The following is a 27,800-nucleotide window of genomic DNA, read 5'->3' as shown; positions in this document are numbered from 1 at the left end:
CTGCCCTTTTACCGCCGATCTAAGCCGGTCTAGAACCGGATCAGCCCAGCCCGTTTGACAGGTTTAGGTGGTAATAGAATAATTAAAGACGTAAGCCAAAACAGATTTGAAATTATCCTTATGACATTTACACTTAAAATGCACTAGGAACTGTACATTGCCTTTTAGAAAAGTGTTAAATCACTACCAAAAGGATTTGACTCGTTATTCAAAATTTGAATTATGTTAGCGGTTAAGAGCTAATTAACAGTTAAGTAATGATGTCATCACTCATGTTATACCGTTTCAATTCCTTATGTTTTTCTTTTCACATAGTGAATACAAAACTATAGAAAATCTAAAAGAATTCTGGCAAAAGCTGTTCATATTGGTGGAGTAGAAATTTTATTTAATTGAAGTCTAAGGATTCAAGGAAAAAATAGATAGAGTCAAACATAGTGAGAGAAGTAGATCAATTAGAAGTTGTAATATACTATTTATTTAATCAAATATCCAACAGAGGACTTTCCGTAGTGTCGGCAGGCGTTTGGACCACGTGGTTATAATCAATTTGAAAATGAATTTTATACTCATAAAGTAGTAATTATTGGAGTCTTTAGGTGTTCTTGTTGAGAAAGAAAATGACTAATTAACCGAATTCACTCTCGAAAAATTACATCGTTATAACATTTAAAAATTTATTAATATATGATAAATATTGAATTTCTTAGTGAAATTTCTTCTTTCTCTAAAAATATAAATTATGATCAAACAACAACAGAGTTACTTTTGTTTTAGGGAGCAAAAGAGACTGCGAAACTAGAGGTGCATAAAGGTTTATTCCAATTTTCTCTCTCGAAAATAATATTTTATATATACATATATATATACGATAAATTTTTTTTATTATCGTAGTAAATATTGAATCTCTTAATGAAATTTTTAAGATAAAGATTATGATCAAATTAAACAACAAGGAGTTACTTTTGCTTTAGGGGGCAAAATGTTTGGCCAATTACATTAGGACAGTTGAAAGGATCATATGATGTTTTTGTTTAATTAGTGACAAAGCAAAATCGTCTGGTCTATTAAATAGACTCTATTTCTTCCTTTGTTTTCTACTTTATACTGGTTTTAATCTTTGTCTTGGCTTTACGTCGAAAAAAATAAATTAAATATATTTAGGCTGCATTAACCTTCTAACCACTTATTTACATAATTTTTAAGGGAAGGTTGTTGGAGATAATCATACCATGATTCAAGAAAACAGCCATATATTGTATGATCAAATAATCATCAAGTTGATGCGGTTGTTTTCAACTTGATATCCTCAACCAATGTGACTCTTGGAGGAAAGTGAACCTTAGTTTCTCAACCCAATAGATTGTAACTTTAGAATGACAGCCAAACCATGGTTATTGAGTATTGGGTTAACTATTATGTACTCCTTCCGCTCACTTTTACTTGGCAGGTATACTAAAAATATATTTTCATTTTTACTTGTCACTTTACGCATATCAAGAAAAGACAATTTTTTTTTCTGTTATACCCACAATATTTATTACTCTTTCAAATCATCTTCTCAAATCCAATAAAATATGCATAAATTAATGTGTATCATGATAAATTATGCACTTTATTTATTATTTTTTAAGAGGCGTGAAAAATCAAAACGTGTCAAGTAAAAATGAACGAAGGGACTAGTTGTTTTCATTGTTTAATCTCCGAAGCGAACAATAACATGAAAAAAGAATGTATATTATTCACTTAGGGTTGGATATCAAATTAGGGATATCACAATTATTCTATTGGATGAACACTTATCGTTGTCTGTTAGATTATTGCCTCATAATTCTTCAATCCGTACCAATTTTTTTTTGGAAAATTTTTATAAAGCACAATTTTTTAGTTGTAATTAACCACCTATAAATATTATTTGCTATATTACGGATTATAGATACATTTTCTGTGGTTATAAGATGTATTTGATGTATTTAAACTATTGTATTCATGAATATAGTAGCAAAAATAGATGTGATTCAGGAAAGTCCAGCTAATGTGTTGTGGTATTCGAGTGTATTCGACTGTATTCATGGAGTGAAACATGGGATTACAGCTGGATAAATTATTGTATTCGACTGTATTCACGACATTAAATAGGGGATTACACTGCTTTTAAAACGGAATGTGAATCAATTAACATAATAGACTCCTAATATAACTCAACAAACTCAATTATAACACACAAAAATTATATTTTCAGTTATAAAAAAGATTCTCAACCGAAAAAAAACCCCAAAAACATAGCACTCTTCAGAGAAATTATATAATACATATGAATACATAAATTATATTAATTAAAAAAAACATATGAATACATTAATGGCATATAGCGAGACAATGACTCCAATAAAATACATAGAATACAGCACGATACAATGAAATTCGATGAAAAAAAAACACAGTGAATACAATAAAATACATGAAATACAATGAGATACATTGAATTGCAATACATTGAAATTATATTCGTAATCCGCCAGAGTTTTACTATTTTCCAATCGCCATCCCTCAAAGATTAAAGATTTTATGAAATCGAATACCCTCATCCTCTTGAATTGTGACCTTAACATCTGCAACAGTATAATCAGACTCAACCATTAACTTTAAAGTGCGTCCACTTATAATTTTTACTATGATTTGCATTGTTGGTGCATATTGAAGGACCAAGTAATCATCGGTGGCTCCCAAAGAATTTAGAGTATGCACATCACTCAGAACAACCTCATCTTCATTCAGAAGCTTCTGTTTCTTAAAAGAGATGGCAGATTACGAATACTAAAACCATAGATTGCGAATAGATTTTTGCCCGGGGAAGACTCGATCAGGAAGCCTGAGATCCCCTGAAATTCCATAGTCGAAACCAGCATTTCTGAAGTGGGCTTTGCATAAATCCGGTGAAAGGAGGAGGAGATTGGAAGTTTTAATGGGATGGGAAAGAGAATGAGATGTATCAAAGTAGAGAGAGAGAAAGAAAATAGTGTAACTTATTAGCGTATTTAGTGGCTTAGGGCTAGGAGGTAACCAAAATTAAATATTTTGCTATAAACCTTAAAAGGTATTTATAGAATATAATTTTTTTAAATGGTATTTATTTAAAATAAATAAGGTGTTAACTTTTACTATAGGAGTTAAAATGTCCTTTTTTTTTTTTTTTATATTGCGTTTATAAACAACTTTGTAAAGGACTAAAAAATCAATTCTCCTTACAATTTTGGGTAGGAGTATACATGGACCGGGTTGATTCGGATTTTACCATAACCAAACCAAACCAACAATATCGATTTGGATTGGTTCGGTTTTGTTGGATTTTCGGATTTTTTTTTTATTACATGAATATTATTTCAATCTTACTTTATTAAAGTTATAGATAAAGTCTTGATAAGTGAATATATGTTTATTAAAAATTAATAAAATATAACGAACATATGATCTATTAAAGTATTCTTATGAGAGATTTTTTTTTAGTAACACATGATAGTTTATTTTCTTAGTAGTCGTCTGACAATAATTTTTTCGTGGATGTACGCTTTCAAGGTTAACCGAATTTAATAATTAAACATAAAAATTAATATAAGACTTAAATAATGATATGTTCTATGTAATTTTAAATTATTGAAATATCGCTTCAAATTCGAAAAAGATATAAGAAATCTTGACATATGACTATGAAAAAACAAAGAGATGATTGACACATTTCAATAACACTTAATAAGAAAGTGATAATACCCATTATTTAAAATAAACAAAAATGAATACACTTCATAGTTCTACTATTAAATATTACATCTCATGAGAGGATCCTAAATATTTCTAGATATTTTTTTAAATAAATTCTATATAAAGTCTTAAAGTATATATGAAAAATTATATATTTAAATGTCATTTTGGTTCGGATTTTAATCGGTTTGATTTGACTTTTCAATTTGATGTGATTTTTCAGTTCGGTTTAAACGTCCCTAATTCTGGGACATAATCAAGAGCTACTGCATTATGAGCTTCATATCAAATGTACGTAAAAGTGAATAAATTTTTACTACAGTAACGAAATTGAATCTATACCGGAAAAAAATAACGAAATTGAAAGGACAAAGTTAGTGCAAGTGTGTGTTATACGTAAATTCTTGAATTATGTATTCGTAATAATTGAAAAGATGGCATCTAATAGTACGAATCTTTCCTTAAAAACACAAAGAAAAGAAAAAGAGAAGGAACAAGAAAGTGTAAAGAGTGTGGTGATAGTATAGACTATAGACCAAAAGATTTCGTTTACGTTTCGTCAACTTCGACTAACAGTTCTAGTGACCCAGATATTTTATTAACCATTCAAGTCTAGAAGCCTCATAATTAACACCTAATTGTTTTTTATGCTTTTGCAACTTTAATTAATAATTATCATCATACTTTTTCTTTGTTTATTCTAATAAAATAGTTTTATCCCTAATTAGACAATGGAGTACTCTGTACTACTATTATTTTTGCTAGGACTGATGATTTTTATTTTATTCTTAGTTTTTTTTTCCTTGGAGGGATGGCCATTAATTTGAAGAAATAGACTATTGTAGTGGATTTATTCTTCACTGATCATGATCGTTTGTTTAAATAATTTGAAAAGTGAAACCTCTTAGTTAGTCATAAAGGCAAAAAAAAAAAAAAATTAAGCACTTTGTTAGGTTTTGAAAATAGTTTGATTAAGTAATGGATTAGCAAAATGGACCACTCTATTCTGTTTTAGAAGTGGGAATTTCATGAAGCATGAAAACACTACCTCACCTACCTTGAAAGAAGCCCTACACCACACAACAAGAGACTTTCCTCATACAATTTTAAGTACTACTATTATCCTATATGATCTCTGACAATTTTTATTTTTATATTGAGTTATAACTTATATACACTGATCAATAATGTATATGAATTTTTACAGTATCAAGCCATATAAATACAACTACGGTAACAAACTGTGAAATTTATAATCTTAAAAATCAGAGGTTATCTGTTACAACAAATAAAAGTAAGTTATATAAGATTTCTTATTCTAAGGACGGAATAAGGAACTCCCCTCCTAACTCACTGAAATGCACAACATTAATGCTTTTAATCAATTGGATTTTGACTTCTTGTCCCTCTATCAATTTATAATGCCTTTGGCATTTCTTTCATTGCGATTATGTATTATTTTTTCGGCATGATGAATGATGTATACAACGGTCCTCAAATTCGTCAGCGAGAGCCATTCATTCGATTGATTTTATTAAGGACAAAGCGTGGCGCGATTATTAAAAAGATCTTAATATATATATATATATATATTTGTGACTTCCTTTGAGTATAGTATTTTAACGGTAATCTGGACTTTTGATTTGATTAATCTGGTTGTCATTCTTTAACATTTAATTATGTAGAAGTCTTTTTAGTCCAGCAGCCATGCTTCAAATATTTGCACCAGTTTGAAATTGAGCTTTTAGCGTATGAAATTTCAATTTTCGTGATAAGAGTCACAGAGATTTCTATCAAATTCCACGGAACTTTGTTTGGTTTATGTCAAACTAATGTCTTCGGTCTGCTACTGTATTTGATAAAGGCCTTTGGTGAAAAGATATAATTTGAATCAATTGGTGTTTTGTAAATTTTATACATATTTTCTTGCTACTTGACAGAAAATTGAAGTTGGAATTGAGAGGATTCTATAACCCAAAACTCATTGAAATGACTTCTGATGCTGCAAAATTTTCACCCTATACATTCACTCAGGTCCTTGGTAATAAAGTACACACTACAAGTACTATAAACAATGTAATTTTGTTATACTATATATTTGCCATTTCCATTGACGTGGATCTACCCCATTTAAAAAAGTTACAAAATCTTCATCACAATAATATGATTTAACGCCAAAAGCACTCAAGGGTGCAACCTAACGGTCAATGAAGTGGGTGAATACCTTAAAGAACAGGATTCGAATCATGGTGGAAACAAAAAATCTCTACCAATAGCAAAGTCAAGTTTAGGGATTGGTGATTCAGCAGATAATCGCTTTGTTTTTAGCACATTTGTATTCCAAATACAAAGGCATAAAAGATAAACTGAAGTAGAAAGGAAGAAAAACAGGTTTCTCACAATAAGTGAGCCCAATGAAAGCAGGCTTCCATGAGAAAAGTACCAAGTGCAGTTAGTCAAGATCATCCAGTACTCATCAAACTGGTGGGGCTGTGAAGAAAGGAAATGGTCCATTTGTAAACTACCTTAACTCACATTAAATTAGAAGGGGACTTGAGCCCTTGAGAGATGAATATGTACCTACTTTATGGCCACACTATTTAGAATACCGCGTTACATAGAGTTCGGGGAAAGGCCGTACCCCTAGGAGGTGTGATGTAGGCAGCCTACCCTGCTTCCACGGCTCGAACCCGTGACCTATAAGTCACACGGAAACAACTTGACCATTGCTCCAAGATTCCCCTTCAGCTAACGATTTTACATCATTTACTTAAACAATAAAGAGGGAGTTCACATCCTTTTTTCTCAAAAAAGGTTTCTGGAATGTCCTGATTTTGGGACCTCAGTATTACAGAGGAAAATATTCAGCTCTTTTGCATACAAGAAAAAAAAAGAATTGAAAAAATAAACTTAGATTCCCCTTTTCCGGTTCGTCCTTTACGGATAATATGTATACAGTTTGTTCAGTCAAGATGTACACAAAATAATCTCAAGCATTTATAAACCATATAGTCACGTACTATTCATCCATGTTCTTCATGTATTCTTTTGAAAGTTTGCTATCCATAATCAACTTTTGTTCTTTGACAAGAGAGTATCCTGATTCAAGCAAGGCTTCAACCGTTTGCTGTCCAAGAAAAATACCGGCAGGATAGTCAATAATTAGTAGGGGGGAAAAATGTTAATGGTAGATTATACTAATCCTCATCAGAAACAAGCATACTAGAGCTCTGACTAACGATATCAAAATTAGCTTAAATTTATAGGACTAGCCCAAAGTTTGACAAGTTAGGTTAGTAAGTTTGACAGCTTAGATTAGTGATATAATCAAGGACCGTTGCAATGGTTCAACCCAAATTGACCTTCAAATGGACTATAGTAGATAAAACTCAGTAGTCTTCTAGTTGATTCTCAACCCGCCTATGTGAAGACCTAAGGCTAAAAAGCACTCAATAAGTTACTGAATTCTCTAAACTAAGGAAAGGACAGAATTAATGGATAGAATGATTCTTTATACACAACTGTACCGAAATTTTTTTAGAAATGGACCTGGGTTGGGCGGGATGTGTTATAATCTGTTATCCATTACGTATTAGACCCAACTCTATTGGCCCAAGAAAATTTGGGATGAATTGAGTCGAGTCACCACCGTACTTTCATTTTAAATTGACCCCTCTAGTTTTGACACAATGCATTTATTTCAACCAGAAAAATTAAAGAAGCAGCAGAACAATTTGACCAAATAGGGGCAACTAGGCAACTTGGAACACACTTTAAGCTCAGCAGAATTCCCACTGAACCTTAACCTTAAACAATTTCTAGGCAAGCTAGAGCTACTACAGATCTTGTCTGCTAACTCTTCCTTTCAGCTTACAAGGGAAAAAAGGATAACAACGAGACTAATTTCTCTTGATGAATTTAATATCCATAAATGATCCACACTATGGAGGATGACCTTACTATATTCAAATTTATCAAGATTTTGTTTCTAATGCTAATACACCATACTCTAAAGGTGCAATGTTAGACTGTATTGGGAAAACGAAGGTCCATCCTTAGATTGGTAAGCTTAGGAGTACGACCTGAAGAAAAACAAAGAGAAAGAACTACTGCATTATCAATAACCTTTTTTCGTTATGCTATAATGCTTAAAATTCTGTTGCCAGGTAGCAATTAATGCAGAACCAGGCCCAGCCCGTTGGGAGAGAGAGGAACTATTTCTGTCTAGCCCTAACACTTTTCTTGTGAAAAAATCAGGGCCAACGCAAGTTTAGTTATGGTGAAGAGAAAGGTAGCTTGAATCCATTTCTGGTTGGCTCTTGAAATCCAAGGCTACGAAGGTGTGAGCCCGTGAGGAAGACCTTCAGGGATTGTCACAGCATGGCCGACATTGAATCTTCTTTTTTTTTTTTTTTTTTTTGGATAAGGGCAGACATTGAATCTTGTACGAGCTGTGTAAGTTCGATATGAAGAAGGGAAAACAATACGATCGAGTTCAAGAGAAGAGGTAAAAGGAAAGGATGATTGTTTTCAGGCACACGCTTAGCTGGAAGACTTCATCATCCCGGGGCTCGGTTGAAACGTTAGGTGATTAGGGACAAACCCATGAAGGTTACACTAGGTCTTAAGTCATCTGGAGATTAAAGATGCTCTACTTCTTTTCAAATTTCACTCTTGAGGAGAAAGCTGAAAAGGTCTTCCCATACTTTAGTGGAGAAAAACACATTTCATTTTCCATGAGCTAAGTCATTGCATAAAACTGGGTTTCTCTTCTCAAATATTGCTTTCCCTCTAATTCTCCCACCTCTTATTCTTAGATCTAATGAAGGTAACACATTTCATTTTCCATGAGCTAAGTCATTGCATAAAACTGGGTTTCTCTTCTCAAATATTGCTTTCCCTCTAATTCTCCCACCTCTTATTCTTAGATCTAATGAAGGTTAGCGGCTTAGACCACAGGCAAAGCACTATTCTTAGACCTAATGAAGGTTAGTGGCTTAGACCACAGGGCAAAGTACTTATCAACCCCCCCCCCTTCCCCCCAAATTTTTCCCCTTTATGTATGAAAAGAGATTTCTATAGTTCTCCAAACAACTTTCTGCCAAATCAACAAACACAAAAAAAGCTGTTTGTAAAATATCACTAAGAAAAAGTAAGGATAGAATTGCTCCCTGCACTGACACTGTCTTAATTTTCATGAAAAAGAAAGGAAAACAGAAAATGCCTTACCTCTGGAGGAACAAAAACCGGAAGTTCTCCTTTCTTTCTTTGACGAATTAATCTTCTGCCAATATCTTCAGCACCTCCAGTGTCTTCAACCCACTGCATAAAAGCAGAAAGCACAAATAAGTAACTGAAATTTAGTCAAGCCTTTGAAAGGTAGCGTCATATTAGAAACTTGCGCACCATTGAGGTCAAAAAGAACCAATCACAATATATTAGTTGTAATCACCAATAATAAGCAAGAACAGTTGATGGTGAGATTGATGAGGCATATGTTCGTCATGACTCACATCGTATAGTCTGGCTGCTGGAAAACCATCAAACTATTTTTCCAAACCAAAAAATACTAAAACTTTCACTAAATATCCTAGAATATCAATTTGGCCAAAAACTGGTGAATGTTGGACGGAACTCATCCAAACACATATTATAATCATTCTATCCATTAAAAATCCTTTTAAAGTAAAAAAAATCTCCCTCACTTAAGAAGGGCAGATTATAACTTATTTTTTGATTATGCACAACCTTTTATCGGATTAAATTGGCATGCATAAACAACTTTTTTATTTAATGATCTATGCATGCATGTGTGTGATTTAGTCATTATCGGATTGAAGTGACATGCATAAAACAACTTTTTCATTTAATGATTTATGCATATATGTGTGTGATTTAGTCATTATCTAGGGCTAACTTACGGCTAATGGTTGCATTCGAGTTCGTTTTGTGACTTTAAGCATTAGGATTACAACAACAAAAAACCTAGACTAATCCCATAGGAAACATCTAATGGCTCCAGTGGAGATGCGGGGTATCGATCAATTTAAGCATTCGGATTAATCCTTTTATTTACTGATTTAAGCATGTATGCGGGTGATTTATTCATTTCCAAGGGTTAATCTAGGGCTAATTAATCTGCCCTTTCTTTAAGTTATAGTATGCAGCTTTTAAGTTTTAAGTTAGGGAGCATTTTCTAGTTTAAAATGATTTTTTTTTTAATCTTAAAATGTGATGGATGAGTTCTGGCCAACCTTCACCGGTTTTTGGCCAAATTGATATTGTAGGATATTTGGTGAAAGCTGAGTGATTTCTTTGTTATAAAAATTAGTTTGATGATTTTCCTGCAACTAGACCATACATAAGTTCAACGACCTTCTATGTAATTAACCCACTCTTTTATGAATTTAAGCATTAGGATTACAACAACAAAAAACCTAGAGTAATCCCATAAGAAACATCTAATGGCTCCAGTGGAGATGCAGAGTATCGATCAATTTAAGCATTCGGATTAATCCTTTTATTTACTGATTTAAGCATGTATGCGGGTGATTTATTCATTTCCAAGGGTTAATCTAGGGCTAATTAATCTGTCGTTTCTTTAAGTTATAGTATGCTGCTTTTAAGTTTTAAGTTAGGGAGCATTTTCTAGTTTAAAATGATTTTTTTTTTAATCTTAAAATGTGCTGGATGAGTTCTGGTCAACCTTCACCGGCTTTTGGCCAAATTGATATTGTAGGATATTTAGTGAAAGCTGAGTGATTCTTTGTTATAAAAATTAGTTTGATGATTTTCCTGCAACTAGACCATACATAAGTTCAACGACCTTCTATGTAATTAACCCACTCTTTTGTGAATTTAAGCATTAGGATTACAACAACAAAAAAACCTAGAGTAATCCCATAGGAAACATCTAATGGCTCCGGTGGAGATGCGAGGTATCGATCAATTTAAGCATTCGGATTAATCCTTTTATTTACTGATTTAAGCATGTATGCGGGTGATTTATTCATTTCCAAGGGTTAATCTAGGGCTAATTAATCTGCCCTTTCTTTAAGTTATAGCATGTTGCTTTTAAGTTTTAAGTTAGGGAACATTTTCTAGTTTAAAATGATTTTTTTTTAATCTTAAAATGTGCTGGATGAGTTCTGGCCAACCTTCACCGGTTTTTGGCCAAATTGATATTGTAGGATATTTAGTGAAAGCTGAGTGATTTCTTTGTTATAAAAATTAGTTTGATGATTTTCCTGCAACTAGACCATACATAAGTTCAACAACCTTCTATGTAATTAACCCACTCTTTGTGAATTTAAGCATTAGGATTACAACAACAAAAAACCTAGACTAATCCCATAGGAAACATCTAATGGCTCCAGTGGAGATGCGGGGTATCGATCAATTTAAGCATTCGGATTAATCCTTTTATTTACCGATTTAAGCATGTATGCGGGTGATTTATTCATTTCCAAGGGTTAATCTAGGGCTAATTAATCTGCCCTTTCTTTAAGTTATAGTATGCTGCTTTTAAGTTTTAAGTTAGGGAGTATTTTCTAGTTTAAAATGATTTTTTTTTTTAATCTTAAAATGTGCTGGATGAGTTCTGGCCAACCTTCACCGGTTTTTGGCCAAATTGATATTGTAGGATATTTAGTGAAAGCTGAGTGATTTCTTTGTTATAAAAATTAGTTTGATGATTTTCCTGCAACTAGACCATACATAAGTTCAACGACCTTCTATGTAATTAACCCACTCTTTTGTGAATTTATGCATTAGGATTACAACAAAAAAAAACCTAGAGTAATCCCATAGGAAACATCTAATGGCTCCAGTGGAGATGCGGGGTATCGATCAATTTAAGCATTCGGATTAATCCTTTTATTTACTGATTTAAGCATGTATGCGGGTGATTTATTCATTTCCAAGGGTTATTCTAGGGCTAATTAATCTGCCCTTTCTTTAAGTTATAGTATGTTGCTTTTAAGTTTTAAGTTAGGGAGCATTTTCTAGTTTAAAATGATTTTTTTTTTTAATCTTAAAATGTGCTGGATGAGTTCTGGCCAACCTTCACCGGTTTTTGGCCAAATTGATATTGTAGGATATTTAGTGAAAGCTGAGTGATTTCTTTGTTATAAAAATTAGTTTGATGATTTTCCTGTAACTAGACCATACATAAGTTCAACGACCTTCTATGTAATTAACCCACTCTTTTGTGCACCTCCATATGATTTTGGCAACTCTTATATTATGACTCTGATTTTGAAAACAACAAGAATTGCCCCTAAGGTACTAAATAGACTAGCAAGTCTCTTCCATAATACCGAGTTCTCATCAACTGTTACTAGTTCTATCGCTCTCCACTTTCCTGAAAAATGATAAGTGATAACATTATTCTACAACATTGACAAAAACTATGCCTTAATCCCAAGAGATTTCCTAATAAAAGTACTTTCAGTTCCAAGATTTCTACCATTGATTAAAGAATGCATAAACTTTGTAAATGGAAAGGAGTTGAAGAGAGAGTAATTTATACACATGTCCGTCTTCTGATAAGTTTTCACAACATTATGAACTTCTCTTAAAGGATCTTCCATCATGTGAATCTAGGGAAAATCAGAAAAATATGCAAAAAGCATGAACCTTTTTAGCTATACCTGAACATGGTCATCTATTTTTGTCTCTCAGGGTAGAAAGGAAAATGTGGAATGTAGTTTTCCAACCTTAGATGGTAGATACCATGGATTTATTTATTTATTCATTTATTTCTCCTTTGCTGACACAAAAGCATCTTACAGAGCACTTAGCTTCAGGAATACAAATGCAATGATCATAATTCAGCAACTTGACATCTTTGTCCATCCTCAGACATAATAAGGTCATTGTTCACCAAATCACACCTTTTCCCATCATCTGGAAACTAATTTGAAAATTGATAATTAAACAAACAATTAAATCAGTTTTTCCCCCAATAATCTAAGACTTTGATAAAGAAATTTCTTAACGATGTTTACCTTCTTTTCATCTTAGGTGACAAAAGGAGAGAAGGTTATGTAACCAACTATTTGTCACAACAAAAAAAACACAAGAAGAGACCTTTGAAACATGATAGCGGAGTAGTTTATAGGTAAATGAGGCAATAAATAAAGTAAAATGATATTGCTCTAATTAGATTACCTTTAGGATGGACTGGTCGTACGTTCTAGATCTCATAGCTCCATAGAAATCCAATGCTGCCAAGAGATGAACAAGATATATAAGAGGAAAAAGGACCTTTCTCACCTTTGCATATTGCATTAGATCTACTGTCTACATGACAATCTAGTAATATAAACCGTTTATGATCATGAAGTGTAATATTTGAACCAATTCTTAACCAATTACATAGTCCCATAACAACATATGCAGCAATGTGATGGTGCAAGATCATTAGTCCTTATTGTCCAAAGTGTGTTAAACACACCATATTTGGGCCATCTATTAGACAAAACTGAAACATGCCCTAGTTTCTGTACCAAAACAGTGATTGTACCTATTAAATAGTGTTGCTTTTAGAGATATCCAAGGGAAAGAAAGCAAAGTGTGAGCCAACACAAAAATCATCAAAACTTTGAATATGTGCCATGAGAGCTGCAAAAATAATTCTCATGGATGGTTAGTCACCTTGATTCGGGAATGTATTAACAATGGTCGCAACCTCATCTTTTGTTATGCCATCTTTCTCGTACATTCTGCAAACAATATTCTCGATGTCTTCTTGGGTGGGCTGCCTGTACCATGAAAGATCATATAGTCACTACTTGTCATGAAATGCATTACAACAAATTGTTATCCACGGAGGACATATAAATTATTTCCAAAGGGTTGAAAAGCTTTATATATTGTCAAGCTCCACACTGGTTGAGAGAATGAGTTGTAGTCTCCTTAATATGGTCTTGGCCTCTTGGGCAATCCTGTTGAGTTAGGCTCAAGGTCCATTTCTTCACCTTGTATCAGAGCCAAGTTGTTGTGTTTCTCAATGTTGGGCCTCTTATGTAATCCACGCCCAAGTTGTGCAGTCCTAGGCATGTGGACAGTGTTAAGTCGCACATTGGTTGAGGGAATGAGTAGTGGTCTCCTTATATGGTCTTGACTAGCTTTTGAGGTTGAGTTAGGTCCAAAAACCAATTTCTTAAAAATAGGTTAGCATTATTATTTTTGATCAACTGAGAATTTTTTGTTAAGTTTAAGTATAACAGTTATCATAATTTAAAATCAACACGGAAACCAAAGTTTATAAATTAATCACTACCAATATTAGCTACAGTGGCGTTGTAATTTTCATAAACTTGAAAGTGCCAAGTTCATGATGCTAACTTGAACGCTAAATGGACACCAGTTAGTTCAAACGAAAAAATAGGTCTCCTACCCTTATTTATGATGTGGTCCACAAAATTAAATCTAGGAAGGATCTCCGTAGCTTTTTGTGTAATATGAACCTTGTAAATGATGCGAATACCATAATACATTTTGTTGGTTCACTGCACAGTTAGGCAGAAAACAATTGGTCAATGTTTTTGGATGTTTTCTCAGCACCATCTTAGTCTGATAACAGTAATAAAACACACTGTCCAAAGATGTGCAGACACCCTATGGTGTATAAGTAAGGAGGGAAATCAGATCACTATGGCCTTGCTTCAAGAATTAGGAATGATTTCAAAGTGGGCAATGGAAGGAATATTTTCTTTTGGTTGGACAACTGGATTGGTGCAGCTACTTTGACAGATTTATTTCCAGATTTGTTCTCCTAAGCAGTAAACAAATTGCTTTCTCTGGCTGACAGCAGACTTAATGGGATTTGGAGCATAGATTTTAGAAGGAATTTCTATGATTGGGAGGTAACTGGGGCTGCTGAATTTTTGAATCTTCTAAACACCTGCCAGTGACTTTCTAACAGTGAAGACACCCTAAGTGAGTTCATGCTAGAGAGATCTAACAGAAGTGGAGAATCTGCAAAAGGCTCGGCCATGGGCACAAATCTGGAGGACCAAAGCACCAGTCAAGGTTGCTTGTTTTACATGGTTAGTGAGCAATGAAGTTTGTTTCACGCAATAGAATTTGGAAAAGGGAGGCTTGGCATTATGCAGTAAATGTTTTCTGTGTGGGAGTCAAGAAGAGAGCATCAGCAATTTATTTTTCCCTGCCAAGTCACTCTTCAACTATGGCGGCTTTTCTTGAATATCACTAGTATGCAGTGACTATGCCAGGAAAACAACTGATTTGACGAGATCATGGACTAGAAAAAGAAATGGAAGAGTAAATCTCTTTGGTGGAATATGACACCTGCTTGTATTTGGTGGACTGTGTGGATTGAGAGAAACAGGAGATGCTTTGAAGATTCTACTAATTCTATTCACATGTTAAAGGCTAATTGTATATTTTTGTTTTGTTTTGGTGTAGATTGGAACATGTAAGTGAGGCTGAATCGATTTTACAGACAATAGAATCACTACAGGATTAGCTGGGGAATACTTTTGGGTTTTTTGCTTTGCCAACATTGTACAGTTTCATCAGCACGTACTTAGTGCTGACCTTATTTATCAAGTTATCTTACCTTCTCAAAAAAACATGTTTAGAAAAAATTAGACCGAGGAAAGATAGACCTATTGAGGTTTCTGTACTGCACTAGACCTTCATTAACTGATATTATTTGTAATACAAGTGACTCCTATAGATCCTCCCAAGTTGCAAGAAAAGAAGCCAATGAACCAATGGACAAGCGAGAGAGAGGGGGCGTACCAATAGAACTTTTCCATTCTCCCATCACGAATTAGGGGAGCATACATTGTTGAAAAATCATTTCCTGTAACAATAATAGGAATCCTGTGTGTTATATCGTTTTGTCTCCAGTCTTGCCCAACGCTTACCCTTGTAGGATTATCACACAAATTCATCAGAGTTCCAACAACAATTTGGTTGTTGACAGTCACTTGAGTGTTACCTTCACGGGAAAAGAAACAATCTCTTTAATGACAGTATTTATTTCTTGGTTAAAAAGAGAGCAGAAAGATATACAATGATTTAGACAGAAGAGATGCTTTATAGAAACTGACAAAAAGAATAACCAACAAGTGTAGATTTGAACACCCAAGTAAAGATAATATAGCTTACCAAATCTGCCAAGGCCAGCATCAATGTCATTGATCATCAAACAACTCATTTTTCCCTGTTAAGCAATAGGAACCATAACACAGTTCATTAATTGTTCAAGTTAAATGTTAAGACTCCAGAGAGAACTATAGCAGGAATAGAGAATATTCAATGTCACAATAACTCATAACTTCAACTGGTGAGCTGCATATATGAAGTGGAACAAATTCTGCAATTCGCGGAATGTGCAACTATTAGTAGGAAATTCCGTCACCCCCTCCCCCAAATGCCCAAAAGGTCAAAGTGGAGAGAGAATCAGCTTATAATGCAACTACTTTTGTACCCGCAATTAAATATGCATGTTTTGTAACAGTTGTTCATAACTGAAACAGACAATGCATGCATATCCTGTGCTGTGAAGCTACTCTTTCTTCAGTGGACCAAATGCACATTCTCAGTGAAGCATGAAACATCATGGATGTCTCATTCTTATTGTTTCAATTTTCATCTGCCTCTCAATCTAAACTTGGTGTGTGTGTGTGGGGGGGGGGGGGGTTCTTTTGCTTCTTTTTCACCTAAGAGAATGAAAACTACTGTGGAACTCAAACATGAAAGGAAGAAATATATAGCGTGCAATATTAGGAGTGTACATATATTTATCACATACATCCATTTGGAACTTTGTTATTTAATGTTTTGGATAAATTTTAATTTGTAACTTGTAAGATTAAATAAGCTTACATTTGTAACTTATTCTCTATACATTTCTATTCATAAAAAAATAAAATAAAAGAGATCCATTACATAAGAACTACTGTCACAGAAAACAGAAAACCAGAGAATGATAAATGTAAGTGTCAAAATTAAAGCAGCTAATAAGTCATAGTATATAACAAAAATCATAGCATAAACTATATTAAATAACACAACCTAGACATACAAACTTATACATATACCAGTAATAAAAGCAGTAAAGCTTCTAACTTGGTTCTGAACCACTTGAGAAGCAGTTCTGTAACGTTCACGTATTAACTTGCCTGGTTCTCCTGTTAGAGGAAAGATAAAAAGAAAATAAATAAATAACTCCTGTAAAAGTAAAAAATATATTTAAAAAAGGTAAAAGAAACACAGATTATAAAATTGGAAAATTATACTCTTTACTTGAAGGTAATCAGGAAAAATGAAAGAAGTATGATCACCATCCGAGATGGTCACAATATGAGTCCTTGAAATTGAGTTGGAAAGAAAGTTTATGCATATAAATTTTGTGTCTCATTATGGAAATGTCTTCTCCCATACTAACCTATAAAATTGTTGGATGAAGGTGAACGTCTCTAGCTCTTGGATAAATATATGATTAAAGCCATTTATACTTTTCTGAACCAACAATAGTAAATCTTGGTTCCTCTAAGACAATGCTTTAACTAACCATAGCACTTGTGATAATTGATCTAGTAAAAAAATTTAAACGAAAGGCAGTCGAGGTTTATTTATAGACTCTTTCCAGGTACGACAGTGGGGGCAATCTCAAAGTAGGAATCACGACAAGTCAATTATGTGTCCACATTTGCATCTAAAAAATCATCAAACAGAATCTGAAATCAACATGGTTAACTTTTTTCCAAGTCATACTAAAAAAAATCCCAGAAAGGAAGATATCACAAGCCATTTTTGTATGTCAATACTGTAGATTGCCACCCTGGCTTGTCAGTTCAGAAATATTAGTTTCAAGGTGGTTTTTCTTTTTGTTTTTTCATTCAAGGATGACAATAGTTGCTCAAGTTCGAATTTTGGTCAATACGTCCAAAAAGTAAGGAGCATTCCTGTCTATATCATTCTTCAGCAATTTATAAAGAAACCAGAAATAATTCTACCAGCTCTTTCTGATTCCAGTTCTCCGGCAGACATAATGACAGGTTCAATCCCCATTGCCTGAAAGATCAGTTCAGTCTGAAATGATTTGCCTTGCCCCTTTCCTCCCCAAATGCCTGTTACAAAAAACATTATCTTAAGAATATCTTCTCACATCCCCCTAAAATTCAGCTCAAAAGCTGATCAAGCATAATACAAAACTTTTGCAGCAAAACTAACAATATCCACGGAGTATCAAGATCATGTCATGGTATGTGCATGATAAAAATTATAATTATGATAAAAATTTGATTGTAAAGCAATTATCACAATCAGAGAATATAAAAGAATAGTGAAAATATCTAAGATAGTCCAGCACTAGAATAAAATGTGAAGTGCCGGGTATTTCTAGTAGGAACAGCAGTGCAGGAAACTGTTGCTTTCAAATCTCCATCACAAAATAAATTTTACTTGTACAAAAAAATACTTTCTCAGAATAAGGTACATGTAAAGATCCTAAAGTTGCCAACAACAAAATGGGAAAAGAAAACATACTTGCCTAGAATCAGAGGAACTTTGGCGTTCAAAAGATGAGAAATGTAGTTCTTCACAATGTGACACACTGCAGGTGTAAGAGTCCACATATCATCGAAATGGGGCCAGGAAAAAAAATGTTAAACACCAATGCTTTTAAATAAGGAAGCACTGCTTGCAATAATAGCATACAAGAAGTGCAGGGTGAAATAACAAGTTCACAAGTTAAAATCTGCATAAAAGTGTAGATGTTAAATCCTCCAAAAACATGAACTACTGAACCAATTTTATACCTGCAGAACTTACAGATACACATCCAAACCAAATGAAAGGAAAGAGGTTTGCGAGAAAACATGTTATGTACCAGGTGCGGAAAACGTAGATTAGTCTTTTGAGTCAATAATTAGACATCAAGAAATTTTTTCTATATAGCCTCTTATTAAAGGAAATTTAAATTTGCCCCAAGGTTGATTGAGTACCACCTAGCTGTTAAAGTGAAAGTGCCTATATAAATTGTAATAATAGCAAATCATGATTCTCTTTTTTAGAACACTCAAAAGTCAAAAGAATCTTAGTCAAATGTCTCTGCAGAATCTTAGTCTCCAGCTGATCTCTATTATTCACTCCAGCAAGAAAGTAAGATTCGAAAGGAAACTAAAACGCTAGAATCAAACTCATCTTGGCAGGCCGAAGCACGAGTACTCATACACAAGATACAGTAATCGTGTAAAATTAGCTGTTGGAAGATTTAAAAAGGCGGCACTGATTGAAACTTACCGACTTTATCCTGTTCACATGAAGAAAACAAAGAAGAAGAAAAAAAGTGTGTGAGCAACTCAAATTGATTAATTTCCTAACAAATTGAAAAAACCACCAATAGAATTAATGTACCAGAAACGCCGGAGCAATATAGTAGTCGCCTTGAAGGTACGCAAACGACCTAGTCACCTTCTGTCTATAATCAAACACAATATCCGCTGGAAAAAGACAAACAAATTAAAAAAAATTAAGCGGAACAAATTTTTGCAGAGATTATGGTAATGATAAAGAAAGTGCAAAATTGAAGTATTTTACAGTCTTTTCCGAGGAAATTTCCGGCGAAGAGATCATCGATGACTCCAGCCCTAGCACCAACAGCGATATTCATATTATCGGCTTCAGCGCCAAGCCTGTAAAGATAATCGTTGCCGTCGGAATCTTTGGCTTCCCATGAAGACTGTTCAGAGAGTCTTTTCTTCTTCTTTGGTGCATCTTGATTGGATTCCTGGCTTTCACTCTGTTGGCTTTCACTAGTAGAGCAACGAACGCTAAGAGAAGAGTAATTGGGAAATTGCTTAAAATGGGAAAGTGGAATTGAGGGGGTGAAGTTGCAGAGGAAAGTAGATGAATGGAAACTGGGGAGAGCCATTGTTTGAAGAATTTTGGGCCTTTAATTTTCTTTTACTATAGCCGTTACAACTTTAAAACAAGTAGGAGTAGTATTAGCCGACCAATTTTTACATTACACGTTATCGGTACACTATCAGTTGGAGAGGTTATTTCGCGCCCCCTCTCTACTCTAATTTTTTTCTTACATAAAGCAATATCCAGTTAGACACGATTAATGTAATTCGAACCCGTTTACTTCACACAACTTTTCGCTCATTTTCTCATGATCAAGTAATTAAGGACCCGTTTGCCCGTAAGAATTTTTTTCTTTTTTTGAATTTTCTTTTTAAAAAATATGTTTGTCCATGAAATTTTGCAAGTTTTTAAAAAAAAAATTCAAAAGTAATTTTTTCAAAAACCAAAAAGTAGTTTTGACAATTTTTTCAAAATTTTCAAAAAAAAAATTCCCCAATCACAAAATTGCAATATATTTTCAAGTGAAATGCATGTCCAAACACAATTTCGAATTCCAAATACTATTTTTTTAATTATAATTTTTATGTTTAAACACCTACTAAGTGTCTATTTAGAAAGCAACTATAACTATTTGTAGACAATAAGTTGCGATAAGAAAATAATCGAGACCAGAAAATATCGCAACAATCGTAATATTTGATTTCAAGTAATATGAGTGTACAGTCTCTATGAATCCTCTGATTCTTCTTTTCAATAGTAAATAAATTCAAAGGCATTCGAGCTTGATCTTGAATATGTAGTTGTTGCCACGAATGATGATCTTGAATTCAACTAGCGAACTTTGATTTGAACTCATACTCCTTGAATCTTGACATGTTCTTCGTTCTTGAGCTTGAACTTGATTTCTTGAACTTGAACTTGAACTTGATTGTTTGAAGCTTGAAACTTGTGGAGAAATTGTAACACCCCAAAATTTTTATAATATTTGCATTCTTGATTGAGCATTTTTATAACGAGGAAATATTTACTTTGCACTTCCTAAATGTGAAATGGTCAATATATGAAAATTTCTTACTTTAGGTTGTGTTAATATTGACAATAAAGTTTCATGATGTTGCTATATGTAACACTTAATATTATTTTGACTAGTTGTTATTAAATATAATATATAATTAAGTTTTGGTTTCCAACCTTTTGTATTTATCTAAGAATATTTAGTAGTTGGGTAACCATTTTATTTCATATCTATCCATCTCTCTCTTTCTATCTATCTCTCCTTCTCTCTATGAATAGCTATCCATCTCTCTCTCTCTCTCTCTCTCTCTCTCTCTCTCTCTCTCTCTCTCTCTCTCTCTCTCTCTCTCTCTCCTCCGTAGAAACTTGAAAATCTGAAGTTTCATGAAAAAAAACCATGGATTTCTACTAAATCAACAAGCAAATTTCGTTTTTGGTGAAGATCAAGTTGCTCCTCTTGGTAAGTTTCTAAACTCGTTTTTATACTAGACACCTACTAGAATTGTCTACATATCCTTTTGTAAAGAGCTCCGGTTTAAGTGATCCAGGACTTTCTGGAAAGGTATTTCATAAATCTATAACTCTTATGAAGAAACCAAAATCTAGTTTTGTTGGTATTTACCTGAAAAAAGATCAGAAAGTACAGGGCAGGTGCTGTCCAGATTTTCAGTTTTAGAAATACTTCATGTACCGCTGTTAGTAATTGTAGCATAAAATTTTGTTCAAAATTGATATGGAGGTTATTCAAGATGTTCTGAAATGGTAAGACATAGATCTACAACTTTTGTGAAGACCAGAAAGTCTAGTTTGTCCGTGTAGATCTTCAAAACTGAGTCACAACTCAGAACAGTGATACTGTCCAGAATTTCTGTTTCAAACGTTTTTGGGTAATTTTTACCAATATCATATTTAGTTTAACTTGCTAAATCACTGAACTTATTTAGATATACACCCTTGAAAAAAATCAAATGGGAAGTGTTTGAGGGAGTGGACAGATTTGGTTTTTTTACGGCGTAGACGATTCGAATGTCCCCAAGTTGTGATTGAACTGTTTTGTGGTAAAACACCAAGGTTTGTGTATAAACTTGTACTCTTTTTACTTGTTGGAATATGTTGAAATAACTTGATATTTTATTTTTCTTGGCTTCAATTTATATTGTTATATTCGTATTATATCAAGTATTGTAAGATATTTGCTAAATCGCCCATTTGTACGGATTGTTTGATCATTTTGCATTCTTGTTGGGACTTTGTACTTCTTGTGGCAGTGACTTTGTCACTCATCTTGGCATGCCTCTTGATTCGGATCTTTTTCCATCTTGACTTTGGATTTGTAGTTCGTCTTGAATTATGGAACTTGTCTGTGTTAAGTACGAACTAGGAAGTCATTTTTAATATGGTTCTTGATTCTCTTGTCTATTGGGTTTTGACCCTACTTGATTTGGGGCTTCGGTCCATCTTAATATCTTATTATGCTTAATGTGATGGCATGACGTACATATTGGGCGAAAAATGAATATTTGGTATACTCTCTTAAATTGATAGTATACACTTTCTAGACTCTTGAACATTGTTATTGATATTTGGAAGCACTTCAAAGTTTGATATTGATATGTTTGATATATTTGTTCAATTGTTTTAAATTATGTTAAATTGAGCTAACTATGACTGAAAAGGGGAATTGGAGAATTTAATGACTCCAAGCCTAAAGTTTATACACCACTAAGCTTTATGCTTAGCGATAGTTGTTTTCTATCGTAGGAAATGTTCGTGATGAAATCTGAAGATGGCCAGGGTGAAGTAGTCTTTTTTAGAGAATTTATGGAGATCACATTTGCATATGCATCTTGGTTTGCATAGTTTTGGGACATGTACATGATATACATGATATACATGATATACATGATATACAGGATATACAGGATATACAGGATATATACATATATACATATATATATATATATATATATATATATATATATATATATATATATATATATATATATATATATATATATATATATATATATATATATATATATATATGTCACACTTATGTTATTTGGAGGCTTGTTGGATTTTAAAGACCAAAATCTTGTAATTTGAATTTGTAACCTATTTTATTGTATTAGGGTGTTTTAATAACTCAAGTCTTGTAATATGCTGAATTTACACTTTGTCTTGTAAATATGTAGAAAAGGAGAAAACTAGTTTCTTTTTTACCCGATAGTTTGAAATTTATGTACAATACAAACTTGTAGTGATTTTGAATGATTGTATAAATCTTTTAGGAAGTTGCTTTAATCTGTTGATTAATCAAGAAGGGTTATATCACCATATGTTAATATTTTGACATTGTATTTTATTTAAAATAAAATTATGGTGTATTTTCAAAAAAAAAATATATTGCACTTTGAACCTTTTCGCATGGGCCTACTTCCGCTACTAAAATTATTCTGAATATTTTTATTAATATCTCTTTTAATATTTTGTAAGTAGGAAATTAGATTTATTTCTTAAGTAGTACCCTCCCAAAGGGGTTGCTATAAGTTTTGGTATCAGAGCCACGGTTTGTGATTCTAGGATTTGTTTTGTTGTGATAGTACCTAGTATTTGTTGTTATTTTCTTTCTTTAAAATGACTTGGAGTTTATAAATTTTTGCATACTTGTTTAATTTAATTTATTGTATTCTGTGTGCATATGCATCATGTACATGTCGCTAATGCAGTGTGATCTTATCTTTTATAGGACTTTTAATATGGCCTCTTCTTCGAATAGAACTGTTGAATCTGTTGATGAAAGTCAGGCCCAGTATAATGTCGTGCCTCACCCTCAGGGAGGAAATGAGGAACTCTTGCCTGACCTAAATCATCCTCGTGTTAGTGGAAATGAAATGGGCAGTAATTCAAGAGCAATGAGTCATAATACTCCATTTATGACTCCTCCATTCCAGCAGATGGCTGAATTCTTTCGTCACTTAGCTAGGACAATGTCAGAACCTAGTGAAATGAATTTTGAGAAGATGAGAAAAATGGGCGGAGTTGAATTTGAAGGCACTACAGATCCCACGGTAGCTGAACAATGGCTCGAGCACATGGAGAGGGTCTTTGAACAACTGGAGTGTACTAATGCTGCCAAATTTAAGTATGCTATCTCCCTTTTACAAAAAGATGCCTATGATTGGTGGGTAAGTGTGCCAAATGCAAAAGCAAAACCTCCGGTGCTGACTTGGGATGACTTTGTGAAATCATTTCGTGCAAAATATGTTCCCCCTATCTATTGTGATGCTAAAAAGAAAGAGTTTCTGAATTTAAAACAAGGGAGTATGTCTATTGCAGAGTATCAACAAAACTTTCTCAGGCTTTCTCCCTATGCTAAAGGTATTATTGATGGTGAAAGAGACAAGTGCAGAAGATTTGAAGAAGGTTTGAATGGTTACATTCGAAAATCAGTGGCAATCTTCCAACTTGAGGATTTTTCCAAACTGATTTCAGCTGCACTTACTTGGGAAAGAATTGACAAGGAAGAAGCTAGTAGGAGAGAAAACAGGTTTAGGAAGGGTAATTCAGATTATGGTGGTCCATCCAAAAAGGGAAAGTTTGACTATTTCAACACTGAGAGTACACATAAATCATTACATCATAAGCAGAATAAGTCAAATTTTTCTACTGCCAGTACTCCAAGTTATGCCCAAGGCAAAACTCATACACCTACTTGTGCACAGTGCGGGAAGAATCATTATGGTGCATGTAGACGAGCTTCTAGTGCTTGTTTTAATTGTGGAAGTATGGATCATAAAGTGAAGGATTGTCCTAATCCTAATCCTCTTTCTTATACACATACAGAAGGATCAGTTCAAAAGCCTATCACTACTCATTCTCAAGCTAATGGTAGTGCTAGACCTCGAAATATGCAAGCAGCGGGCTCGAGTGTAGCTAATCAGGCTGGTGGGTCGAGAGCTGCTGCACGAGTTTATGCTATGAGACAGAAGAATGACCAGGATGGTCCGGACGTGGTTGCTGGTAAATTTCACTTATTTGGCATATCTGTTGTTACGTTGTTTGATCCTGGATCTTCGCACTCTTATGTTTGCTCATCACTTGCATTTCCCGATACTGTTAAATCTGTGAGAGTTGACTTTGATGTGTTGGTCACGAGTCCATTAGGTCATCAGGCCGTTGTTAACAGGATTTACCGAGATTGTCCATTCATGATTCAAAATCTGGTCTTCCTTGTCGACTTGCTTGAAATACCCTTCCGAGACTATGATGTTATTATTGGCATGGATTGGCTCCATAGGCACCATGCATTGGTTGATTGTAGGTTGAAGCAAGTGACATTTAGAACTCCTGCATATTCACACATGGTAGTTCAAGGAGAAACATCATTGTCATCTAATATTATTTCTGCGGTCTTGGCAAGGAAGATGATTTGTCAAGGTTGTGATGCCTATCTTGCTCATATAGTCGATACACGATTGAGGAGTCCAAGTCTTAAGGACATACCAACTGTGTGCGACTTTCCTGATGTATTTCCTGATGATCTTCCTGGGCTGCCTCCAGAAAGGGAGATTGAATTTCCTATAGATCTTGTCCCTGGAACTACTCTTATTTCTATCGCTCCCTATAGAACGGCTCCAGCTGAATTAAAAGAGTTGAAGGCTCAATTGCAAGAACTTCTTGAGAAAGGTTTTATCCGTCCCAGTATTTCACCTTAGGGAGCTCCTGTTTTATTTGTGAAAAAGAAAGATGGCACTCTTAGGCTTTGTATTAATTACCGACAGCTGAACAAGGTAACAATCAAGAACAAATACCCACTGCCTAGAATCGGTGACTTGTTTGACCAACTGAAGGGTGCAAGCTTATTCTCAAAAATTGACTTGAGGTCTGGATATTATTAGTTGCGTGTGAGGGAGCAAGATGTTCCTAAAACTGCTTTTAGGACCAGGTATGGCCATTATGAATTTTTGGTAATGCCATTTGGTTTGACAAATGCTCCTACTGCATTTATGGATCTAATGAACCGTGTATTCAAGCCTTATCTCGATCAATTTGTGGTGGTGTTTATTGATGACATTTTAGTCTATTACAAGAATAGAGAAGATCATGATAAGCATATCCGAATTGTCATGCAAATTCTGAAAGAGAGACAACTCTACACGAAGCTTTCCAAATGTGAATTCTGGCTGAATGAAGTGGCTTTTTTAGGGCACATTGTATCATCTGAAGGTGTGAAGGTTGATCCTAGTAAGATTCAAGCTATTGTTGATAGGAAACTCCCTAAAACTCCAACTAAGATAAGAAGTTTCTTGGGTTTAGCAGGATACTACAGAAGGTTTGTGAAGGGCTTCTCTATTATAGCTTCTCCCTTGACCAAACTTTTAGGGAAAGACGCCAAATTTGTATGGGATGACAAGTGTCAAGAGAGCTTTGAAAAGTTCAAATCCTTGTTGACACAAGCTCCAATACTTTCTTTGCCATCTGAAGGAAAAGATTATGTGGTATACAGTGATGCATCTTATCGTGGCTTGGGTTGTGTTTTGATGCAAGAAGGGAAAGTAATTGCTTATGCCTCTCGAAAGTTGAAATCGCATGAGTTGAATTATCCCACTCACGATCTTGAACTTACTGCCATTGTTTTTGCCTTAAAAATTTGGAGGCATTACTTATACGGAGAGAAGTGTCACATATTTACTGATCACAAGAGTTTGAAGTACTTGGGTACACAAAAAGAGTTAAACTTGCGACAACGTAAGTGGCTTGAACTTATCAAAAATTATGATTGCACGATTGATTATCATCCTGGTAAAGCCAATGTGGTTGCAGATGCATTGAGTCGCAATTCCCTTGCAAGTTTAACTCTAAGTCCATTGCCTTTGCTTCTTGAATTAAGAGCCATGAATGTTTGCCTTTCATTTAATTCTAATGGTTCTATCATTGCTAATTTGCAAGTCAAGCTAGTCTTACTTGAGCAAGTCCAAGAAGCACAAAAGTTAGATGAGAAGCTTGTGAAACGGGTTGAAGAAGTCCAAAATGGAAGAGAATCAAATTTTTCATTAAGGAAAGATGGTACCTTATTTTATAAAAATAGGTTGTGTGTTCCTAATGATGATGAATTGAGAAAGCAGATCTTGATTGAAGCACATAGTTCACCTTATGCAATGCATCCTGGAGGCACTAAAATGTATCAGACCATTAAGGAGCACTATTGGTGGAGTGGTATGAAGAAAGACATTGCAGAGTTCATTTCTAAATGCTTGGTATGTCAACAAATAAAGGTTGAACATCAAGTCCCAGCTGGTCTCCTGCAACCTTTGTCAATACTTGCATGGAAATGGGAAAGGATAACGATGGACTTTGTTTCTGGACTTCCACGCACTCAAAGAAATCATGATGCAATTTGGGTCATTGTAGATAGACTAACTAAGAGTGCTCATTTCTTGGCAATCAGAATAGACTACTCACTTGAACGTTTAGCAGAATTGTACATTAATGAGATTGTGAAGCTGCATGGAATCCCTGTTTCTATTGTGTCTGATAGAGATCCGAGGTTTACATCTAGATTTTGGTCTAGCTTGCAAGAAGCTTTGGGTTCCAGGTTGAATTTTAGTACCGCTTTTCATCCACAAATGGACGGCTAGTCTGAAAGGGTAATACAAATCTTGGAGGATATGCTTCGAGCCTGCATTATTGAGTTTAAGGGTAGTTGGGACAAACACTTAGCCCTAATAGAATTTGCTTACAATAATAGCTACCAATCAAGTATAGGCATGCCTCCTTATGAAGCTTTATATGGGAGAAAATGTAGAATGCCTCTTTGTTGGAATGAGGTTGGTGAAAGAAAATTGTGGGTCCTGAGATTGTGCAACAAACTGAAGATAAGGTAAAAATCATCAAGGATCGTTTGAAAATTTCTTCAGACAGACAAGTCCTATGCTGATCTTAAAAGGCGTGAAATTGAGCATCAGGTGGGTGATAAGGTATTTTTAAAGGTTTCTCCATGGAAGAAGATTATGAGATTTAGCCAAAAAGGTAAACTTAGCCCTCGATTCATTGGACCTTATGAAATACTTGAGAGAATTGGTCTGGTTGCATATAAGCTAGCTTTGCCACCTGAATTAGGTAAGATCCAGAACGCCTTTCAAGTTTCTATGCTTCGAAAATACCACTCAGAT

At 34.2% G+C, this 27,800-nt stretch overlaps 2 protein-coding genes and 1 long non-coding RNA gene across 3 annotated transcripts; 1 reads left to right on the top strand and 2 right to left on the bottom strand.

The window, feature by feature from the left end:
- Positions 1-6,655: 6,655 nt before the first annotated feature.
- Positions 6,656-19,727, bottom strand: LOC107770767 (ribulose bisphosphate carboxylase/oxygenase activase, chloroplastic). Its single transcript, XM_016590100.2, has 12 exons — positions 19,342-19,727; positions 19,159-19,244; positions 19,045-19,054; positions 18,293-18,355; positions 17,757-17,870; positions 16,867-16,928; positions 15,904-15,958; positions 15,532-15,733; positions 13,417-13,523; positions 12,931-12,986; positions 8,989-9,081; positions 6,656-6,886 (listed from the first exon to the last, which is right to left on the bottom strand). The coding sequence occupies exons 1-12, from the start codon at positions 19,673-19,675 to the stop codon at positions 6,779-6,781; spliced, it is 1,290 nt and encodes a 429-aa protein (XP_016445586.1). The 5' UTR covers positions 19,676-19,727; the 3' UTR covers positions 6,656-6,778.
- LOC107770768 (uncharacterized) lies at positions 12,499-12,884 on the bottom strand. Its single transcript, XR_001644680.2, has 2 exons — positions 12,768-12,884; positions 12,499-12,673 (listed from the first exon to the last, which is right to left on the bottom strand). It is a non-coding gene; the product is annotated as an uncharacterized LOC107770768 (long non-coding RNA).
- A 3,612-nt stretch (positions 19,728-23,339) lies between the features above and the next one.
- LOC142182299 (uncharacterized) lies at positions 23,340-27,266 on the top strand. Its single transcript, XM_075256517.1, has 3 exons — positions 23,340-25,217; positions 25,344-25,418; positions 25,527-27,266. The coding sequence occupies exons 1-3, from the start codon at positions 23,340-23,342 to the stop codon at positions 27,264-27,266; spliced, it is 3,693 nt and encodes a 1,230-aa protein (XP_075112618.1).
- The last annotated feature ends 534 nt before the right edge of the window (positions 27,267-27,800 follow it).

This window comes from Nicotiana tabacum, chromosome 6 (genome assembly GCF_000715075.1).
Source record: "Nicotiana tabacum cultivar K326 chromosome 6, ASM71507v2, whole genome shotgun sequence".
Lineage (NCBI taxonomy): Eukaryota > Viridiplantae > Streptophyta > Magnoliopsida > Solanales > Solanaceae > Nicotiana > Nicotiana tabacum.
The sequence above is the reverse complement of the archived record's forward strand: the minus strand, read 5'-3'. Positions and strand labels throughout refer to the sequence as shown.